This window comes from Cyprinodon variegatus, unplaced genomic scaffold, assembly GCF_000732505.1.
Source record: "Cyprinodon variegatus isolate N-32 unplaced genomic scaffold, C_variegatus-1.0 Scaffold169, whole genome shotgun sequence".
NCBI classification, from domain to species: Eukaryota; Metazoa; Chordata; class Actinopteri; order Cyprinodontiformes; family Cyprinodontidae; genus Cyprinodon; species Cyprinodon variegatus.
In genome coordinates, this window is record NW_015150622.1 from 1,174,012 (window position 1) to 1,195,295 (window position 21,284).

At 38.5% G+C, this 21,284-nt stretch overlaps 1 protein-coding gene across 1 annotated transcript in view; it reads left to right on the forward strand.

Moving 5' to 3' along the window:
* The window catches only part of LOC107086972 (VPS10 domain-containing receptor SorCS3-like), a 384,596-nt gene extending 381,684 nt beyond the window's left edge, over positions 1-2,912 (forward strand). Inside the window, exon 28 of the mRNA XM_015378290.1 lies at positions 878-2,912. Coding sequence (XP_015233776.1) covers positions 878-936 — 59 coding nt within the window. The 3' untranslated portion in view covers positions 937-2,912. The remainder of the gene's footprint in view (positions 1-877) is intronic.
* The last annotated feature ends 18,372 nt before the right edge of the window (positions 2,913-21,284 follow it).

The window sequence follows — 21,284 nt, forward strand, 5'->3', positions numbered from 1 at the left end:
GCGAACCGAACCGAGACAGTCGAACCGAACGGTTCGAATGGTTTTCATAAACCGTTCCATCCCTAATTGATAGGGTCTAAAACTTGAAGAGAACAGAAAACGGATAAAGTAAAGTCAGGTACGCAAAAAAAATCGTATGCAACCGGTGTGTTCAGGCCTTTAGCTTGTAGAGCACTGGGGGTCACAGGTCAAACGTTTCACCCATCATGCTTACACCGATGGGGACCGCCAAGGAAGTTCAGTGCTTTATTACATGCTAGGCTGTTTCCATAAAGGAATCCTTCTCTGCCAAAGCACCGGTATGTCACATGACCAAATGAGCATATCTGATTGGCTTAATAACATATTTCTATTGTCTGATAAGCTAATAACACATATTTAATGCTGCTTTACATGGACTGTTTTCTAAAAGTAATAAAGGGACTTTGAACCTTCCCTTATAAAAAATTGAAGAATTCATTATAATTGGATATACTTTTTACTGCTAAAAAAGAACTTGAAATAAGTAAACATTTCTTTAACTATGTTCATATACCTTTACTCTAAATAGGTAAATAAGATGATTTGCCAATGGAATGATTGTTGCTCTTAGAATAAGATAGTTAGATATTATGCCCTTGAAATAAGACAATGCAATTTTTTTCTTATTTTTAATGTAAATTGTCTTTGTCAAGGGTCTCACTTACCTTCTCAATACAAGAAAAAATTACTTATTTAGATCCTGATTTTGTGCGCTACATTTTCTCTGTGTTTCTTAAGCTTTAACAACCACAAAGCCTTATGATTTCATTTCGTTAAAAGCCTTTTGTTCTGGAAAAATCTAAGTCATTGAACTAATATCTCTTCTGATTTATTTTGTCTATGTTGTTCTTCCCAGGAGGAGTCGTAAATGCCTGCGAGAGCACAAGGGAGATTCCAAACTGTACCAGCGTGTAAAAGCTGAAGGTTGTGTAAAGAGCGGGGTATCGCAGTCCGCCGTTCTTCTCTCTTTCTGTTTTGTAATTATAAACACGACTGATGTTAATAGTTTTTCTAAAAAGCCTCATTTATACAGCCTTGCGTTGGATGTGTCGTTCGGCAGCATCCAACGCAGCGACGGCATCTCTGTAACTACCAACGAGACTTTTGGGTTTTGTGGATGTTATACGCTGCATTCATTTGCTGAGGGAAATATCTTTCGTGGATGAGTTCTGTACGTTTTCTCAAAAGTTTGCTTTGAAAATCATTTCTGCCTAAATGTAGACTCTAATGTCCAAGTCTTCAATCGAACAGGGAATATTACTGAAATGTATAGTATTATCTTTAGTTCTGTCCATGTAAATATTCTCTCTTTCTACACGCTGGTAGCCTCGTGGCGGCGACGGAAGTTCTGACGACGGTTTGTTTTTGAAGGTGTGTAAGACTTTACTTCAAAAAGAAGCATTTTGATTTGCTGACGTCCTCGACTCGTGCATGTTCCTACCGAGGACACCGTTTCCGTGTTGTAGATAAGCAAATGTTGTAAATAGTTCTTTTCTAGACATTCGTCCAGCAAGACCAGTTGGTTCCAGCCCGCTTCTGTTTCTGCTTTCATTCTCTTCAGTTGCTGTTGGGTAAAATGTACCATGTTGAAACGGGTTGGCTTGTTGATGTTCAGCCGCCATTAACAGATTTACTCTGCAAACAAAGCAAGACAGATCGACATGTGGAGGACTATGTATATTATATTTATATTTTCAGTAGAAATATACTCCAGATAACCAGACATTTTAACTAGATAAGTGTCTTTCAACCAAACACCTTTAGCCACTGGCAACATCGCTTTACATTTTGCCTCTCGTGGTCCTGATTTAATCTGAGAAAAAAGCATAAAATATCATATTGTGGTGACCAGTTGTACAGTTCACAGTATTTTAAGACAAATTTGGGAGAAATGGTGACATATTTGATATATATTGTTTAGATTTTGTTAGGTCATTTTGTTTTTCCCAAAATGTTTAACTTCTAACCCAGAAAGTGATAGTTGGATAAACTTATAACAGACATTTCTACCATGGAGAACAATAACATCTGAATTGATAAAGGCTGTAAAAGAGGAAGAAACCAAACACTAAAAGTCTTGTTTTTGCTTCACCACTTTAAATTTAAATGGAAATTATAAAAACTGTTGAACTAAAAAAATTAAAAAGCACAGCAGTGATGAAGCTTTCAAAATACTGACCATAAACCGGTTTAAAGAAAAGATTAAAGTCTATCTATTAAACCATACCAACACTAACCATGCTTTATGTAATACAGATAAATTCATTAGAATCCTAATTAGAAACCAGACAGCTTCCAATCCTCCCAGGAATGGACATCCCAGCAGTTTCACCCAAAGTTCAGAGAAATGGCCCAAAAAAATCCAATAGCTTCATCTCAAACTCTGCAGGATTCAAGTAGCTCCTTAAGTATGATGGAGTCATGATGTTAAGAAAAACACTGAAGAAGTCTGGTTCGTGTTGAAAAGTTAAAGAAGAAATTCCTTCCTACAGAATACAGAAGTATTAGGATAGATGAGAGCAACCTAGATATAACCTGTCATGATGCACCACACCATGTTTTGAGAAAAAATAACAAAGCCACCTCCTACCAACAGTCAAGCATGGTAAAAAGGGGTAATGATCTGGGCTGGATCTGTTGCAACATACTTAATCTGAGCACATTGCAGTAAATAAATTAACCATGGAGCTCCCTGAGTGGGGGAGGATTCTAGAGTCAGATCTTTCTGGCAACCAAACCTTGGCTAAAATCAAACAGATTAAGGTTGCAAAACAAGGAGACAAAATTCATCCTCAAAAGACCCATAAAGTCAGACAGAAAATTACTATTTCAAGTAACTTTTGCAAAATATGGTTTAATAAATCACTCATCGAAACAACACCTAAAGACATGCCCAGATTTTAGACCTTTATTTTCATTAAGAAACTAATTAAATTGTTAAGATGCCTGGTTCAGAAAAATCACATAACACGCAGACAAGATTGAAATAAAAAAAAAAATAGGAATAAGCAACGTTAAAAGGAAAAACATTAAATATAAAGCATCCTTAGAGAAAAATTGCGAGAAGCTTCCAATTATTTAAATTTTTAAATAGAGAATATTTAAAGGAGTCATAAATTGTATTCAGGAAACACACAGCCAGGCAGACGAGCTCCGAGCCAGCTCCCATGCCAGAGGATGAAGAGAGCACATCCAGCCAGTCACAGTCAGAGAAACAGGACTACACTGAAAAACAGGCTGATCTCGAACATTTATAAACAAAGGTGTTGATGGCAGCAGCACAGCTGATATTTATCTACAGGATGGAGTCACAGCCAAACAGGAACAGACCAGTAAAAGCTACTATAAGAAAAAGAGATTGAACTAACAAATTCAGCAGAACGATAGAATAGAGAAAGAATGAAGCAGATTTATGAAAACCTGTCCCTATGTCCTGCAGCAGTCTAATCCTACAGCAGCATATTTATAGATATGCTCAGGATAACCTGAGCCACTCTAACTATATAAGCTTTATCATAAAGTTTTAAGCCTAAAAGTAGACAGGGTGTCTCATGGACTAAAACTGGTAGTTGGTTCCACAGGAGAGGAGCCTGATCTGACAGACTCCCATTCTACTTTTAGAAATTCTAGGAACCACTAGTAAACCGAGAGCGAAGTGCTCTGTTAGGAACATAAGGAACAATCGGATCTCTGATATCAGATGGAGCTTGGCCATTTAAGGCTTTATATGTGAGAAGGAGGATTTTAAATTCTATTCTGGATTTAACAGGAAGCCAATGAAGTGAAGCCAGGATAGGAGAGATATGATCTCTCTTTTTAATTTTCATCAGAACTCTGGCTGCAGCATTTTTGATCAGCTGAAGGCTTTAACTACAGCTTGTGGACTTCCTGATAATAAAGAATTACAATAGTCCAGCCTTGAAGTAACAAATGCATGGACTTGTTTCTCAGCATCACCCCTGGACAGGATATTTCTAATTTTTGCAATATTCCGCAGATGAAAGAAGGAAATTCTAGAAACAAACTTTTATATGGGATTTAAATGAGAGGTCCTGATCAAAAATAATACAAAACATGTAATGGCCACTGGTTCCTTTTATTTTGCAAACTGACGGTAGAGCACTTAAAATGAACAAAATCTACCATTTCAAACACATTTATGTAGGTACATTTATTGCACATATAGAGCAGAGCAGTTGGTGCATTAATGAGACACAGCATTGTTAATAAAACTTTAGATGAAGCAACATTTTCCTTTCAGTCTGTAATTCTCCGCAGTGATTTCCCTCGCCAAGCATCAAGAACGCAATGTGAGACAAAGCTGGACAGCTAAGCCAAAGATACAGCAAGCACAGTTTCCCGACAAGCTCATGTAAACATCTGATGAGAGTACCCGGCACCGAGATATAGGCTGTCACATCACATATGCATTAACTCAAACAGAGCGCTCTCATCTGCAACCAAACGGCCATACTGGTATCTGCTGCTGCATACAGAGCACACAGAACAAAGAGTATTTCCAGCTTTGTTGTATTCGCCGATTGTTAAGGCTGAGAGTCGTTTGTTTGGGTGGATTTTTGTTCTGATTGCAGCGTTGATCTGATCTGACTGATGTAATCAAAATGAGATTGGGAGGAAAACACACAACAAGGAGGTTTAGGAAAAAACGAAGTACGGTTAGTGTAGAAAATGGAATCCCGTATTAAAGAGAAAAATATAACTCTTCTTTTTCTTTCTTTAATCAAGCTAATTGAGGTTATTGGAAAAAAATTGTTGATTAATTAAAATAGATATAGAAATGAAGTTAATGCATTTCTGATCTGAATCGCTTTTGTGTTTTAAATAAGCAGTCAAGCGTCACTAACCAGATCGGTTATTAGTTTATTTTAAATAGAATTTATACTTATGAATGGTTAACCATTTACAACCAGGATTAGTGGAATAAGTAAGGATACACCATTGAAAAGAACAGTGAGGATTCCAGTAGTTCAAGGAATTTATGCTGTGTGCAGAAAGAACAGATGTCACTTAAATAGGTAAATGTATCTGCAGCAAATTTCACACCTGAGTCTCAAAAGATCTTAAATGGTTTAAAATAAAAGCCAGAACAAGTAAATGTTTCTTATAAATACATAAATAAAAGTAGACCGAAAATTTCATAATGAGTGTTCAATTACCAATCATTGAAAGATGTTATTGCCATCAATAAACTAAATAAGTTCAAATGAGTTCTTGAGGTTGAATTGTTGACATTCTTCAGTTAATTAGATCAGCTTCTGTGATGCACTGAGGGAATGTCCATATGGATGATCTATAGCAAATAGATGTGTAAAATTTGTCTTTGATCAAATTCAAATCAATCAAATTTCACTTTATCCAGTAATGAATAATTACCATTTATGTAAGACGATTGAAATGTCTTTGAAAATGAGTGGTGGTATGGGGATGCAACGCTTCTGTTGTCAGGCAACTGATAGCTTAGTGTCTAACACAGCTAATCCACAGCTAGTAATAGGCCACAAAATGGCTCCTTTTTTATACGTTAGCAGCTAGGCTGGGGTGGTGACCACAGTCCAGGAACCATGTGACATCTGGCCGTGCTGAAACCGGATCATAAAACTATCTTTGGGCAAGAAACCAAGCTGCCTTCCACAAGATGGCCGATCAGTAGACGTATTTGAGTGGCAGCTTGTATAACAAAGGGAAGTCAGACTGAAAGTATGGACACTTGGACCAACAAGATGGAATAAGAGAGAAACATCCTCCAAAGATGGAAAAAGCACAACTTTATGACGGCTGTAACTTGAAGACACAAACTGTAAATGAACCTCAGCAAAATAGTTCAGGATCCCTTTATGATAAACAAATGTGCACATCTAACTACTAGTTCTACTTGGTCAGGATAATAGTAGGAGATTCTTACAGTAATTTGCTGCTGTCCTAAAGGGGGGAAAGAATGGACTTAAGTCGGGTTCCATGTTGGCGATTGTTCTTGGGTACCTTCACTCCAGCGGGTCTGGATCCTATATCTGCCTCTGCCACCCGGAAAGCTAAGAGCCAGTCCAATTCAGCACAGATGATATCATAGAATCCTGAACATTTTGGATAACTTAGGAAGCGTTTAAGAGATACACTCAGCTAAGTGGGGGGTGTTGCTGCTGCTCACAGGAGTGATGACAGTCACAGCAGTTTGGTGGGTTCTGGTAGATTTAAAGGTGCCGGGAGAGAGCAAGTCAGGAAGTGATATCAGAGGCTGTGTCAAAACACAGCCATAACCCGATCACTAACATGGAAGTTGTAATTCTGATCAGTTACAGCATAACACTTTTGATATTTAATTTTAGACAGTGTAATATACTAACCTTATTTATTGTTTGGTTTTGCTTCTGAAATATTTTTGCATCTGAAGTTCAAATGCACATATTGACTCTCTCTTTGGTGCAGAACCTACAGTATGTGTGTATTTAGTTAATTTGAGTATATATTGTAGAAATGAGGTCCCCGATGATCCTTGGGCTGGTTTCCCAAATCTGAGAAAACATACCAGAAAAAAGCTACAACTATAAAACAACAATCTAATGCTGAATTCATTAGTAACACTTCACTTTTGAACAGAGTTTGAATTAAGTAACATTGCTAATATTGTCATAGAGTACTAAACATGCTTCCTATGCTGGGTCCTTAAGAGCCATCTTGGCAAACCCTTATGGGTTAATTTAGCTGGTTTTATTGGTTGAAATTGAGACTCTCAGAGGGATGCTTTAATGATGTGCTAGCAGCAATGCTAGATGGCTCTGCTTCATTTAACTTAGACAAACTTGATTTTCAAATGAAAATTTGCTGCATAGAGCTCACAATAGTTGTAATGGTATGGCAGTTGGACTAAGATAATCATTAGCAATATAAGTGCAGAAGTGATCAGAATGTAAACAATGTAGGAGATAGAAGAAAAAAGTTTAAATAATGGTGCAAAAGGGTATTAATATGAATAAGTTCAGGGCAGTGCAAAACTAAACATGATGCAAATGCAGGAGAACATTTGAATTGTTTTCTATTTAAAGGATTTTAAAAGTTTCAGGCACCTTGGTGGTGCAAAATAATGATGCAAGTGTGCTGCAAAGTCCAGTTGGGGGTTCAAAAGTCTGATGGTAGCGAGGAAAAAGCTGTTGCAGAACCTGCTGGTCCTGTGGCAGATGCAGCGAAGCCTCTTCCTAGAGGGCAGCAGAGAGAACAACAATAACTGTTAACAATAACTGCGGCTAGGCTAACGTTATTGTTCAATCTTAGTGCATTTTAATAGGCCTTTTAATTAATAACTGTTTGTTAAATGTCTCCATAATGTAGTTTGAATACTGTATATTCACACCACGGTTTAGTGCACAACATGCTTTGAAATTTTATAAAATAGACAATAAAATAAACATACCAGTAAGTGAGCAGTTTATTGGTAGACCAACCAGATTGGCTTTAGTTTAATAGAAAACTTTCTCAGGTAAAACAGACATGTGGAATATTTATTGTATATATGTGCTGGGCTGTTATACCTGTTCATGGGTTGCAAGAGGTGGTTTACTCAACACTCAAAACAAAACTGTGTTATTTATTTAAATTATTTGATAGGTACAGAATAAGAAGCCTTGTTATAATAACATGTTTATAGGTCATTTAGCTAACTGCTAATTCGCAGAACCGGTCCCTCGTACATGAAAAACACATCAACACATAAAGTATAAAATATAATGTTCCCATTTGTTTAAAGAAAGAGGTTTTAGTTCAGCATGTATGGTTTTCCAGACATGCTCTGTCCAAATTATGTTCGGCATCGAACTGATCCAAAGTTTCTGTTTACTGCCTCCCTACAGTTTAACCAGGATTGTGACACTTCTGAACTATACATTTCACCATTTCAGGGACAAGAAAATTAATACATTTAAAAATCAATACCATAAAATATTTTCTGAACTTATTGAGAGTTGTGCTTTTCCTTAATTTTGCAATGATGCCATCTGATTGGCCTTTGGTCGAGCCGGTCTGAGGCCTGCTTGAGAAGAGATTTCAAACCTTTGATGGTGGACTAGTTTGCCGGTTCCCAGGCAGTCTAATGGTATAATAGGACATGATTATTTCAAGAAAGATCAGCATATCAAGAAGTAAGGCCTTATAAGAACTTCTGAACAGTTTTTAGAGAACTAAAAGAAATAGTTAAGTAATTCAACATGGAGTTAAAGTCTTCAAAAACCTTAAAGTTTGTACACAAAGGCAATTCCAGCATCACCATTTTTACCAGCCTAATTTTCCAAATCTGATCACTTTTTGGCGAATATTTGCTTTCAATCAGAATGTTAATGTTTTCCCAATAGAAGTGAGGATATGGAAATAAATCTAACATAAGGTTCTGGAGCTTTACACAGCCGTATATTAGGAATGTCACCAGTAAAATAATCTCATAACTGATCACTAGGAATTTCTCCTGTCTAACATCCCACTTTAATTCTGTGAACAACTGATTCCCCAGAAGAGGCAAATATTATATAAAGCTATCTGTTGCATTTGTGATTTTTCTTTTCAGAAGGCAGGAGCATTGTAATGTTCTTCAGTGCACAAAAAAAAAAAAAAGCTACGATGCATGCATCATCAGTAATGTTCTGTTCCATCCTTATTTTAATATTTCTACGGTAAGGAAACTGTCATTTTGAAATTGTTTCAAATAAATGTATTTTTGTACATCAGCTCCATCCTTTGGTGTGGTCTCTTTTCTGTGTTGAAAGGATGACTTTCAGCGAGGTGAGGACTGTTTCCTGAAGGACCGAGTGGAACAAAACCAGTACAAGGGGAGCCTAGAAAGGCAGCATCCTCTAATGATAGACCAATAACCATGCAGTGGAGTCTAAGATTCAGATAGCTTTAAGAGAATAGATGATCTTCATGCGTCACTCACGTCAATGAGAAATCAACCTAAAAATAGTCTGAGATAATTGAGGTGTTTGATAGTTTTTCGGCTTGTATTTTCATTCGTGAAAAGGTGGCAAAGTCGGAACAAAAGCCTCACATTATATTAGTTTTGTATTTAAAAGAAGGGGCAACACTCATTGACAACGGTCCCACTGTTAACGTCTTTGACAGATGTCATCCCATCTACAAACCTGCAGAGATCATCACAGCAGAATCATTATTTTATCTAATAGTATCTAAAAAAGGACTTTTCTGAATGGAGAAAAAACTTCTTAATAGCATCAAAATTAAACTTCTACTGATTTTATTTATGGCAGTTAAAAGTAACAGAGTATTTAAAGGAGAATATTGAATAAAGCATTAAGTAATTATAGAATTGAGCTATGTGGTCTGTGCAATGCTTCCTTTTTTAATTTTCTGTTTTCTTGTTTTCACCTTAACAATGTTGTGTCTCTGTTTGCTTTGGCTGCATTTCTCTGTTCCTACAGCTCATTAGCTGCTATATTAGTCTGAATATAGATGCACTGCCGGGTTTCTTTGTTCATTCTCTGTTTTCTGTTTGGAAATTTGGTCTTATGTTTGTGCTCTGGCCACCGCACCCCTGCCTTGCTTCTGTTTCTTTCCTCAATAGTGTTTTCATGTAGGCTTTAATTGTTGCTACTAATGCTCTTTATCTGTCAGCCTCATGCTGCAATCCAAATGATTTAAAGCCCTCAGGGTTTTAGGCTTTAGTTGTTACTATACACCGACTGGTTGTTAGTAATAAAACAGTTGATTACCACCAAAGTATTCAGTCTCTTCAAGATAAGAATGGGTAGTAATCAGCACCATCTCGCTGCTATGTCCTACAGTACCTCAGTGATTTAAAGGCAGAAACCACCTGCAGGACACATGATCTCTTATGGCTTCAAGGTCAAAACTTTTTGTAAAAAAAACGAGCAGGCGCAACTACAGAAGCAGCCATTAAAATGGTCCATCCTCGTTAAACGCCAGCCGAATGGCAGCCAGCTTCCCCTTTATTCCCAGCAAAATCCCCTCCAACTACCAGCCACTCTCCTTCTTCTAGGAGTGCATATATTTTTTACTTTGACTCCACCCTTTCACTGAATTACAGGGTCTGACCGGGGGATGATGCTTTTCTTTAGATCTTAATGTCTACAAATCATGACAAAGAATATTTTAGTACGAAGATTGATGTTTAAAAAGGAATTGAAGGGGAGCAGCCAAGAGCCAACCAAGAACCAAGCAAGGACCAACCAAGGACTAGCCAAGGATCAGCCAAGAACCAAGCAAGGACCAACCAAGGGCCAGCCAAGGACCGACCAAGAGCCAACCAAGGGCCAGCCAAGGACCAACCAAGAGCCAGCCAAGGACCAGCCAAAGACCAACCAAGGACCAGCCAAGGACCCATCAAGGAAAGTGGAGAACTTTGGAATGGCTACACCTGTATGATGTCAGCTCTAGTATCTCTGAGGACACCTTCTAAAACCTTAGACTAGTCTGTTTTTGAAGCAATGACTCCCAAGCTTTAGATTCTTTAAAAAGAAAAAAAAATTCTCCCAGGATTTCCTGAATCTATTCTGCTCCATTGGGGTTAGATAAGGCAGCCCCACAGCATCATTGAGTCAAACTTATACTATCTCCATGGTGTTCTTTCCAGTATATTCTTCCTCCTCCAGAAAAATGGTGATTCATAAACCAACATGCACAGAACATGATTTAAAATTTTAAATCACCTGTCTTATACACATGAGCAAACTGGAGCTCACATTTTGTGCCTTTTTGTCTGTAGTGTTCCTCATAGAGTTAAGGAGTCCATCAACATTAGATGGGTGCTGCGAGTCTTTGCATTAAGTTGAGGGTTTTGGACCACCTGACTTATTAGTAATCTATTTTCATTATATATCTATATATATATATATATATATATATATATCTTCTGCTTTCAGTCAACCAATTCATCTTGAACATTAAAATTGTGATGTATGTGATGTCTCCAAATTCACAGCCTCATTCTCACACAATAAGGCTACTGCCTGCCCTTAACATGGTTTTACATGGTAGGTTAGACTACCCTAAGGGCTAAAGAACAGCAGCTGATTAAATGTATGCTATTACAAGCCTTCAAAATGTTTTTTGGTGATGTTGTTCTCATCAGTTAACAGGTTATGGTCTTTTTTCATTTGACTTTTTTTTTCCAAGCCAATGCTCCGACTAGTTTGGACACTTTCCTTGACATGGCCTTATGTCTAATATGCAGAGAAACATTACTGCCAACAGTGCAGGGTATTTAAACATTTTTGCTATTTTCCAAAATGACTGATGGATGAAAATAATACCCTTGATCAGATATGTCATGTTACTTAGGTCATGGAGGCAGCTCAATATTTTCCATTGCGTACATTAAACAGCCAATAGGATTGGTTTGCTGTGTAGCGATCAGGCAGTGTTTTCATGTGTTGGGTGGAGAGTGTAAGAAAACCAATCCTGCCGAAATAAACTTGAGGGAAGCACAAGAGATAAATGAAATTTGGTTTGTAAGTGAACAAGTGCTGAGCTGTAGGATAATTTTTTCATCCACTACTTTTATTAAAGTAAAACATAATTGCATGCCTTCCTCTCTTAAACTACACCAGGCATACAGAAAAGGCAAAACCAGATGCATGAAGAGCTGTGGCCACTAGTCAGGTTCTGTTGGACCCAGTGTTAATTTCGTCAACCAGGACAATGACGAAAATATTTTGTCAATGCCCATTTTTCCTGTGACGATGAAGAGACGATGACGCACAAAAATTGTTTCCAGAAAATAAAAAATATGACGAGAATAAAAAATTATTTTCGACAACGAGACTAAGACCAGACTAAATTTACAAGCCATGGCCGAATGGACATAAAAATTAAATAGTTTACTGTATAATTGATTTGTATTGTTAATATAAGTGTTTCTTGAACTCATAGAAGATCACGCTTTGTTGCCCTTTGTTGTCCCTACATGGCACCTGTCTCACAGTGCCTCGCAAAGCTCAGTCTGTTGTAGCAGAGGGCTTATACTGGTCACTGGTAGTAGGTAGTAGCTCAACTTCAAAGTCATGGTGTCGGGCTTGGATAGCGTTGTACGGTTTGTTGGAGGAGCTGGGTCAAAACAACAGCTGGAAGTATGGAGCCATTTCGTTTACAACACAAAGGACAACAAAACAACATGCATGATAAAGACTGACACCACAGCCAAATCGGACGTTGGGGAAGGAAGGGAAACCTTTTGCAGAGATGTAGGGAGCACCCCCACCGTACAAACCTGACGCTCAGCTGGATAGCGTGTTCTGGCCTGCCTGCAAGGACCATTGAGGATGAAGACTTTGTGGATATGATGAAAAAGCCGACAAAAGGTTCAGTGTGTACAGTGTGATATATGTTAAAAAGATAATCAGTCTGTGTGTATGGAGAAGTTATATTCTGCACAGTGTTATATAAATAAAGAAAAAGAGAAGCAGTTTGTGGAGAAGTTTTATTCTGTACAGTGTAATATATATGTTAAAAAGAGAAGCAGTGTATGGAGGAGTTCTATTATTTACAGTGTTGAATAAAATGGATAAAATTTGACCAAGGCTAAAATAGATTTTCATCATTTAGACTAAGACTTAATTAAAAAAAAAAAGCTAACGAAATTAACACTGGTTTGCACTCTACAGGAGCTTACAGTTGGTCAAAAAGAAGAATCCAGACAAAGAAGCTTTAAGAAGCTTTACACAAGTGAATAAAGTGAATGTTATTGGTCGTTTATCAAGAGGGTGGGGTTGTTGTGGCGTAACGTTCGTTTGGTTGTGGCCAGTGTCTCGAAAGTGTCCTTATAAACAGTTAGCAACATAGTGCTAGTAGGTTCCCAATGGGAAATTCTATTTGGACCGAGTAGCACTAAATTGGTGACTTAGAAACGACTCTATGGACAGAGGAAACATGCAAGAGGAGGAGAGTTTTGTGTCGGAGGTCATGGATGAGTCTCCTCCGTCATACTTTTTTTATTTAGAGGAGGAAAGCGAGGACGAAGATGTTGTGGGAGAAGACACCAGGGCGGCAGAAGCTTGGTTTGGTGTAGAAGGCGTACAGCCGTACATGTTTGAGCCCTTGCCTCCCAACGCTGCCAGTTCTGTTAGCTCTACGACTGCTGAAGACACAGACGTCCATCCCCGTGAACACTGGGACCAAACTCAATGGGAAAGGAAATGATTCTTATTTCAACCGTTGCGTATATTAGCTGCGACACATGAATCAAGTTGCTATGACCGAAAAAATTTGACAGATGGGCCAGATGACCGTTGATATCCATCCATCCAAACATTTTCTTTACACGATTTTCCCAAGTGGGGTCGCGAGGGGTGCTGGTGCATATCTCCAGCAGTCAATGGGCGAGAGGCGGGGTACACCCTGGACAGGTCGCCAGTCCATCGCAGTGACCGTTGATATATAGTCGGCCCAAATTTAGGCTGATGTATAACTAAATTGCATGCAAAAGATAGTGAAAAAAAAACAAAAAAAAACAACACAGATTTTAAGACAGAATTATCTTTAAAAATTTAAATTTTCTAAATTTTGGGATAATATTGTCTGATAAAGAGTACATCCGTATACTGTACATGTTTAAGCCAGAATGATTTGACATTTAAATATGATTTCCCTATTAATTTCATCCAAAGTCTAAAGTAACATGTAAAAATTGTCTTAGGTTAGAATTTAAAATTTATTCTTTTTGTGTCCAGATTTAAGCTTGTATAACTCTAAAAAACAAATGATTTAAAAATAAATAAAACAATTTATATAAATGAATAAAAAAAATAATATTACCACTAAGAATTAACTGCCTGATGTAAGCTGGCAAACACAAGTTTTATTTAGAAGAATTTACCTATTAATTTATCTTTAAAACATTCAAAAAGGATCTCTGTAAACTAAACCTAAGACCACTCATGAGACTGAAAAAATGTGAATCCCACTCCCAGGTCAAAAGCCACCTCCCAAAGTGGTGGAGAGTGACAGAGCTAAGATCCTGTGGGATTTCCAGATGCAAACAGACTAAATGGTTGTGGCCAACCAGTCGGACATTCTCGTCTTTGATAAGCAGCAGATGGGAACCGTAGTGATGGATCTGGCCATCCCAAATGATGAAAACATCAGGAAATAAGAACATGAGGAGTTGGAGAAACACCAAGGGTTCAAGGAAGAACTAGAGAAAGCATGGAAGGTGAAGGCAATGGTGTTGCCCATGCTCATTTGAACACTGGGGACAGTAACCCCCACACTGGAAAAGTGGTTTCAAAAGATACCTGGAGAAAAATCAGAAAATCACAGTTTTAATGACAGCTGACATACTGAGAAAAACCCTCTAGCTCCCAGTCCTCCAAGCTTGAGTTGAAGGAGCCACCCACCATGTACAGCGGGTGAAATAAGTGTTGAACACAGCACCATTTTTCTCAGTAAATATATTTCTATAGGTGATAGATACATTGCTTAAAAAAAAGAGGATACCCATGCTGATTCTGGCCTCCCCCTCTACCCTGGTATAACTGAACGGTTGTCCCAACCGTTTGCGTCATAACCAGAGAGGTTACTCTAGCTATAATTGATGGATGGGTTAAACCATTCCTTATGAAATAGCTGTTTGTTCTTTTAGAATCATAAATCATTGTATTGAGGTATAGGGCCTGCTCAGTGGGGCAGTGAGTAGCACTGCTGCCTTGCAGCAACAAGGTTCCTGGTTTGATTCCCAATCTGGGTCAAATCTGAGATTGCATGTTTTCCCTTAGCATGTGTGGATTCTCTCCGGGTACTACGCCTTCCTACCACAGTCCAAAAACAAGACTTTTAGGTTAATTGGCTTTAAATTCTCCTTAGGTGTGAGTGCGAATAGTTGTTAGCCTCTGTGTTGTGCTGCAATAGAGAGACGCCTCTCGCCCCTTGACAGCTGGAAATAGGCACCAGCATCCCTTGTGACCCCAGGAGGAATAAGTGACGGAAAATGGATGTATTGGGGTGTGGTTAGTAGTTAGCACCATTAGAAGTCCCACTCGTTTTCTGACATGCAGCTGCAATTTTATTCAGTTCAGTATATTTATATAGCTCTAATTTAGGACAAGTGTAATCTCAAGGCGCCTTACAGATAAATAGTTTGACTTTATTGAAAAATGACAGTATTTGGTTAACTTTAATGCAATGCAGATTCAGTTTTAGAGTAATTTTAGAGTTGCTATTTCTATAGTGACTTCATGGAGCTACAACCAGCGACATCTCTTGACCTCATGACCCTTTCATGAATACTCTGAACCTGAAATAATCCCAGACTAATGCATAGAAGTCTAAATTCCACAGGAAGTGATTAGAAGTGATGTATGTGTTGCGCATAGATGAAGGAATCGTTTCGAGAGAAAGGACGGCTTTGTCACTCGGTCCCGCCAGCTTCCACCCACCCATCCACCCGGCCGTTTGGGATTTACCTCAATGACAGTATAAAAATGTTCCATCACTTGATAAAAGCCTCCCTCAATTAAAGTTTTTTTTTTCTCTCCACATTTTCTCTTTCAGTTTCCTCCTGTGGTGGCAGATGAAACTTGAGCATGAAATGGATTTATTGAAGTTATCGGTGCACAATGGCGGAGCTGGCACAAACAAAAGTCATTTGTCTTTATTCACCAGGGAACTGAAAGAGCAGCCTCATTATACTGTGGCTCGAATTAATCTCAGGCCCTTGTCTCTCCTTTTCACCTTGGCAGCCTGAAACAATGTATCGCCAGTCTTTTAGAATCCCAAACACATACTCCAACACTCGGTTCAGGTTACTGATAGAGTTGCGCGACAGGTGGAGGACGGATCCTTAGAAAAAAAGCAGGGAAGGGAAGCTTGATGTGCAAAAACAGGTAAACTCTGGGTGCTGTAGTCTATTCCAGAGTATGCATCCTTTGATTTCTGCAGCAGAAAATATACATCAGGCCAGATGAGAGATGAACTGATTTGAATTCTGTGCTGCTGTCTGACTTTGAAACAGTATAGGCTCCTCAGTAAAGATGAACAAACAATACCTAAAGATGTTAATAAAGTTTCCTATTTCTCAACTTCTTATAGTAAACATAAAAATCTAAAAATCCCATACCCTATTAAGAGATCCTCACGTTCTGTTCAGACCTGTGAATGTTACTTTTCTCCAGTCTTATTATGATACACCTTTAGTCACCCTTTTACCCCTCTCCTCACTCCTTCACCCTGTCCTCAATTTCCTGAACTCAATTTTTTAAGCAAGTAGGTTGTCCGAAATCTTAGAGAGGCGAAGTGGTAGCGCTATATGATACCCAAACTCTGAGGATTAAAAGGTTGAAAGGTTGTAGATGACTACACATTTGCGTCTCCAGGCCAGTTTGTTCAGGTGGGCACTAAGGTATCTGTACTCCTCCACTACCTCCACTTCATATCTCATAATGGTAGCAGTGTTGCACCTGTTCCTGTTTCCCCTGAAATCTACAATCCTCTCCCTTGTATTTAGGGCTGAATATATCGATTATTGTAATAATTGTCAACCAATTTAGTAATTGATTAATCATTAACTGGAGTATAGAGACTCTAAAACATGCCTTTAGTTGACGGAGAAACCCCCTAAGAGCAGGAATAATATCAAAATAGTAAATAGTAAAAAAATAAATAAATAAAAGGAATGTTAACATTTTGTATTAAAGATTTAAAACAGCATTCATGTCCATCAATATGCTCTTTCCAGAAAAGTTTTTGTTTCACCTGGTTTAATTTGGTCAAAAGTATATATAAAAAAAAAGGGTATATAGAACTGCAGGGTCACTAAAGTACTTCTACAGATAACAGGACTCAGTCTGGGACTGGAAGTCAGAGGGTATCAAGAGTAAAAAGAAATGGTTCGAGTACATCCCCTGTGGGCTGCTGTGCTGCTGGCTACTTGATCAAACAGTTGACCCTTTAGTCTAAAGTTACGTTCACACAGCAGCCTGAAGTGACCCAAATCAGATTTTTTTTTGCAAATATGCAACCTGTATCAGATATTTTTATGACAGTCTGTACAAAACAAATCCGAATTTTTCCAATGCGACTCAGAACCCTTGGTTATGTGGTCCTTAATCCGATAGGTTCCTTATCTTTGCAAATTTGACCTGTGTATGTACTGCCAGGTCACATTCATCCGACCTGAACTCTATTAATACTCAACATAGGTCACCATTCTTCATCTTGCTGCGCAAAAGATGTAATAAAACAACAACCAGGGGCAATGAAAATTCAGAGAGCAGTCTTTATTTTCAACTATCTTGAAAATATTGTGTTGTTAATGTTCCGGAAAGATGCATCCATGGTTACTTCCATAAACACAGAGCACAGTCGCTTGTGACGTCATTGCATCCCCTACTGCACATGCGGGACACAGTTGTGTGAATCCAGTTCACACAGGAGATCCCATACAAGTCACATATATTTGAAAATGTGAACAACAATGCAAAAGTACCGAATTATATAAAAGAAATTGGAATTGAGCATAAAGGCCTGCAGTGTGAACATAGCCTAACAAACTGTGGTAATTGTTGATATCTCCATCTGAGTCTTGTGGGGTTTCTCACAAAGCAAATGAAGCAGGTGTATGATGGCATCTTCAACTCAAACTTCACAGCTTTACAGTTTCCTGTTTGCTTGATCAAACGGACCAACAGGAGTCTCTCTAGAGATGACACTGAGTTTTCATTGGTACTAGATGTTGGGACTTGGCGCTGACACGAGGCCCAATACTTTTCATCTTCTTTGCTTCATTTTTTCCAACATATATAACAGATTTTGTCTATTTGTTGGTACAAAGTAGTGATGGCTAGATGAAGCATCTTGAAGCCCTGAGGCTTTACAGCCAATTGCTCGACTCATGAGCCACATCAACAAACCTCATTAGCTCTATGGGGCCATCAGGTGTAAAAGGTGCGGTGATAATAATGATGTGATCTTTATGCTGTTGGTGCAATGCTAATAGAGAAATTCACAATATGGTCTCAGAGTGATCTTCATGTATCTCTATGACACAATGATCCTTATAATACTGTATAATAAATATATTTTCTCATAGTCTTAAGTCATCAAATGAGACCCCCCCACACACAAACCATTTCAGAACTTAAGGACAACAATCTTTCTAAACCTCTAAACCCAAATTTGAAATGAATTGCAACACTACAGATACAGTAGCAGCCATTCAAAATGGCCCTTCCCAGTCAAACACCAGCTGAATGCCAGCCCACTTCCCTGCAACTCCCAGCAAGGGCCAGCCAAGGGCCCATTAAGGAAAGTAGGGACATTTTGAATGACTACTACCATACTCATAGATAGTGGCTTAAAAAATTGAAAAGTCTATTCTTGAACACTTTTAGTTTGATTAGATTTTTTATTATTTGCATTTAAGATGTGTTGTATTTTTTTGGGCCTCTCATATTGTGAAGCATTTTCTGACATCTGTCATGAAAAACATGTTATATTAATAACTTTATCCATATATATTATATATAATAACCTGTATTCTTTATAGTTTCTACTTTTGATTTATGTACACATATTTACTACATGTCCTTGAAATGCTTCCTCTTTTGTTATGGTTGGTGTGTCATGTTTTTTCTTTTGTCTTTTCTTTTCAGGTGTGGAAGCAGACTTCTAGAACTTATTTTGTATTCTCTGTATCTTTTCTCTGTTCTTTATTCCTCCACTTAATTAATATCCCCTCTTTCCTTCCTTCCCTCTCCCTCTTTCTCTCACTTTCTTTTTCTTCTTCCTTTCTTCGTCCATTGCTTATGATTTTTTTTGTCCCCCAAAGCCACTTATGAAAAAGTTTCATTCAAAATACCAAGGGGAATCTTATAGCAACAGCCATTTTTTGCTGGTATCCACAATTGGGACATCAATTATTAGTCTTTGTATCTGACAGCAGGACATGGGGGAGTAAGCACAGCAAAAAAACTTTAACCTATTTACATACTACTTTCATATTTTCTAAGCAGGTCCAAAATTAGTTACCAAGACCAATACCAACCACACCTTACACACATTTGGAAGGGAAGGCTGAGGAACAGGAGGGTGTAGTTGCCGTACTGGCATGCCTGGAGTCCTGAGACATTTTTGCAGAAAATGTAAAATAATCTATTAACCAGAAACAGACCAAAGTACCATGTCTTAGTGAAAACATTTAAAGGCTTTACTTGATAAGTAAGGCAAAACACTCCTGACCACAAACTCACATTTTCCTGACTGATATAATATTATTTAAAAGAAACAAAAAAAAAAGTGTGCTCAAGATAAAATAAAAACCCCAAATCTTGTTTGAACTCATTTGGTTCTTGTTATAACTCAGAGATTGAACTCATGTCAAGTTAACCGAAGGTTGCAAAAGGCCAATTAGAAGGTTCACTGTGGCTGCACAGACAGATAAGGCAGATGTATCAGAGCCGAACATCAACATGATAGCAGCATCTTGATAATAATTTAGATATTTGGATTAACACATGTCATTAGAATAACCCATTAAAAGATAAGTACGCAGGATTCTGAAGCATTCACTGAATTTGATTGCTTTTAAGAGGCCTAAATGGATTGAAACTTATTAAAGTTTTAATCATGAAGTACTTCATAAAGATTATCACACTATTCAACCTGATTATCAAACACTTCACACCCCGGCTGCAGCCTGCTGGATAACAGCCATGTCTTTGTGTTTGAGTGGCATCTAAAATATGATGTATTCAGTCAGCATAAAAATGAGGATGATGCACCGAGTGAAGCTGTCACAAGGTGTCTCTCCACAGCAAAAAGTCGTTGCCGACGTGTTGCCACATCCTGACACTTCCAAGACACTTTGTTGAATCTTGATCCCCCAGATGTATTGCGACAGCATCTGTGCTTTCATTTTCAATTTTACCGTCTGTAGCACCACATATGGAGACTGTCTGAAGTCATTTTCTGTGTAGCTCTTGCTCTGTTGGGGGGTGGGGGGTCTGTACACCTGGCTGTTTGGATCTACATGTAGTAGTTTTATCTGAAAGTCTTTCTCTAGAATGATGAAATTATTGACTTCATGTTAACCTTGAACAACTTGAAAAACACACAACACAATGCACAACAAGCTTTTAGTGTACTGCCTTTCAGCAGAACCATCAGAAATAAAACCTTCAAGATGTCGATTCAGTTGCATTAATTCTCCTATAGTAACTCTTTATTTTAGAGCTAAGGAGAAGAACCAGATAAAAGCAGAGGCAGCCCTGTGTTAGGATAGGGTACGTCTCAGCAGGAAGAGACAAACTGAGGCAAGGTAACTTCCCACCTGTTTAGACTTCATATCAATTCACCAAAGACATCTTATTGAACCTTGTGGGTCAGTTACATGCTGCATGTGTTATAAAATGAACAAAAATTCTGCTATGGTCATTTAGTTTGGATATATTAATAATTCACAATCACTAAAGGTCAGAGCAGACTCTTCCTGCTTAGGAGACAGAGGTCATTTGGAGTGCAGGGGGCGCCACTAAAGACCTTCTATGACTCTGTTGTGGCGTCAGCCATCTTCTATGGAGCTTTCTGTTGGAGTGGGTTATGTGTTGATCATGAAGGCCAGCTCTGTGATTGGATGCCCTCTGGACTCAGTGCAGGAGGTGGGAAACAAAAGGATCCTAACTAAATTAACATCTCTGTTGGATAATGTTTCCCACCCCATTCATGAAGCTGTTGCAGAACTGGAGAGCTCCTTCAGTGACAGACTACTTCACCCTAAATTAGAGACTGACACAGGAGTGGATTTTCACTCCTGTCCTGTCCCACTCCCATAGAAAAACATTGTGTCCCGTCCCGATCCCGGGCCAGAGTAGAAATCTAAATCCTGTCCTGTCCCACTCCTGGTGAAATTACTCCCATCCCGCTCCCATTCAGAACGACTGCTGCACCACTCCCATTCTTGTTGTTTTTGAGCGCGGAAGCACTATTGGTTTTTGGGTCGTGTAGTTTTTTTGATTATAGTGTAGGCTTCAAGGAAAAAAACTACAAAATGGCGGCACCAGTACTGGATTTTTTTCTTTCTATTTTATTTTATTGTTTGGCATCGATCCTGTTTATTTTTTGTTACTATTGGTTTGCTTCCGCTCCCGTCTGCTCCCGTTAATGTTTAATCCTGTACCGTCCCAATCACGTGATCGTTACTAATACTGACTCCCATCCCACGGGAATCCCACGGTATTCCCATGACCCGTGGGATTCCCGAAAAAATGTCAGTCTCTACCCTAAATGCACCAGGG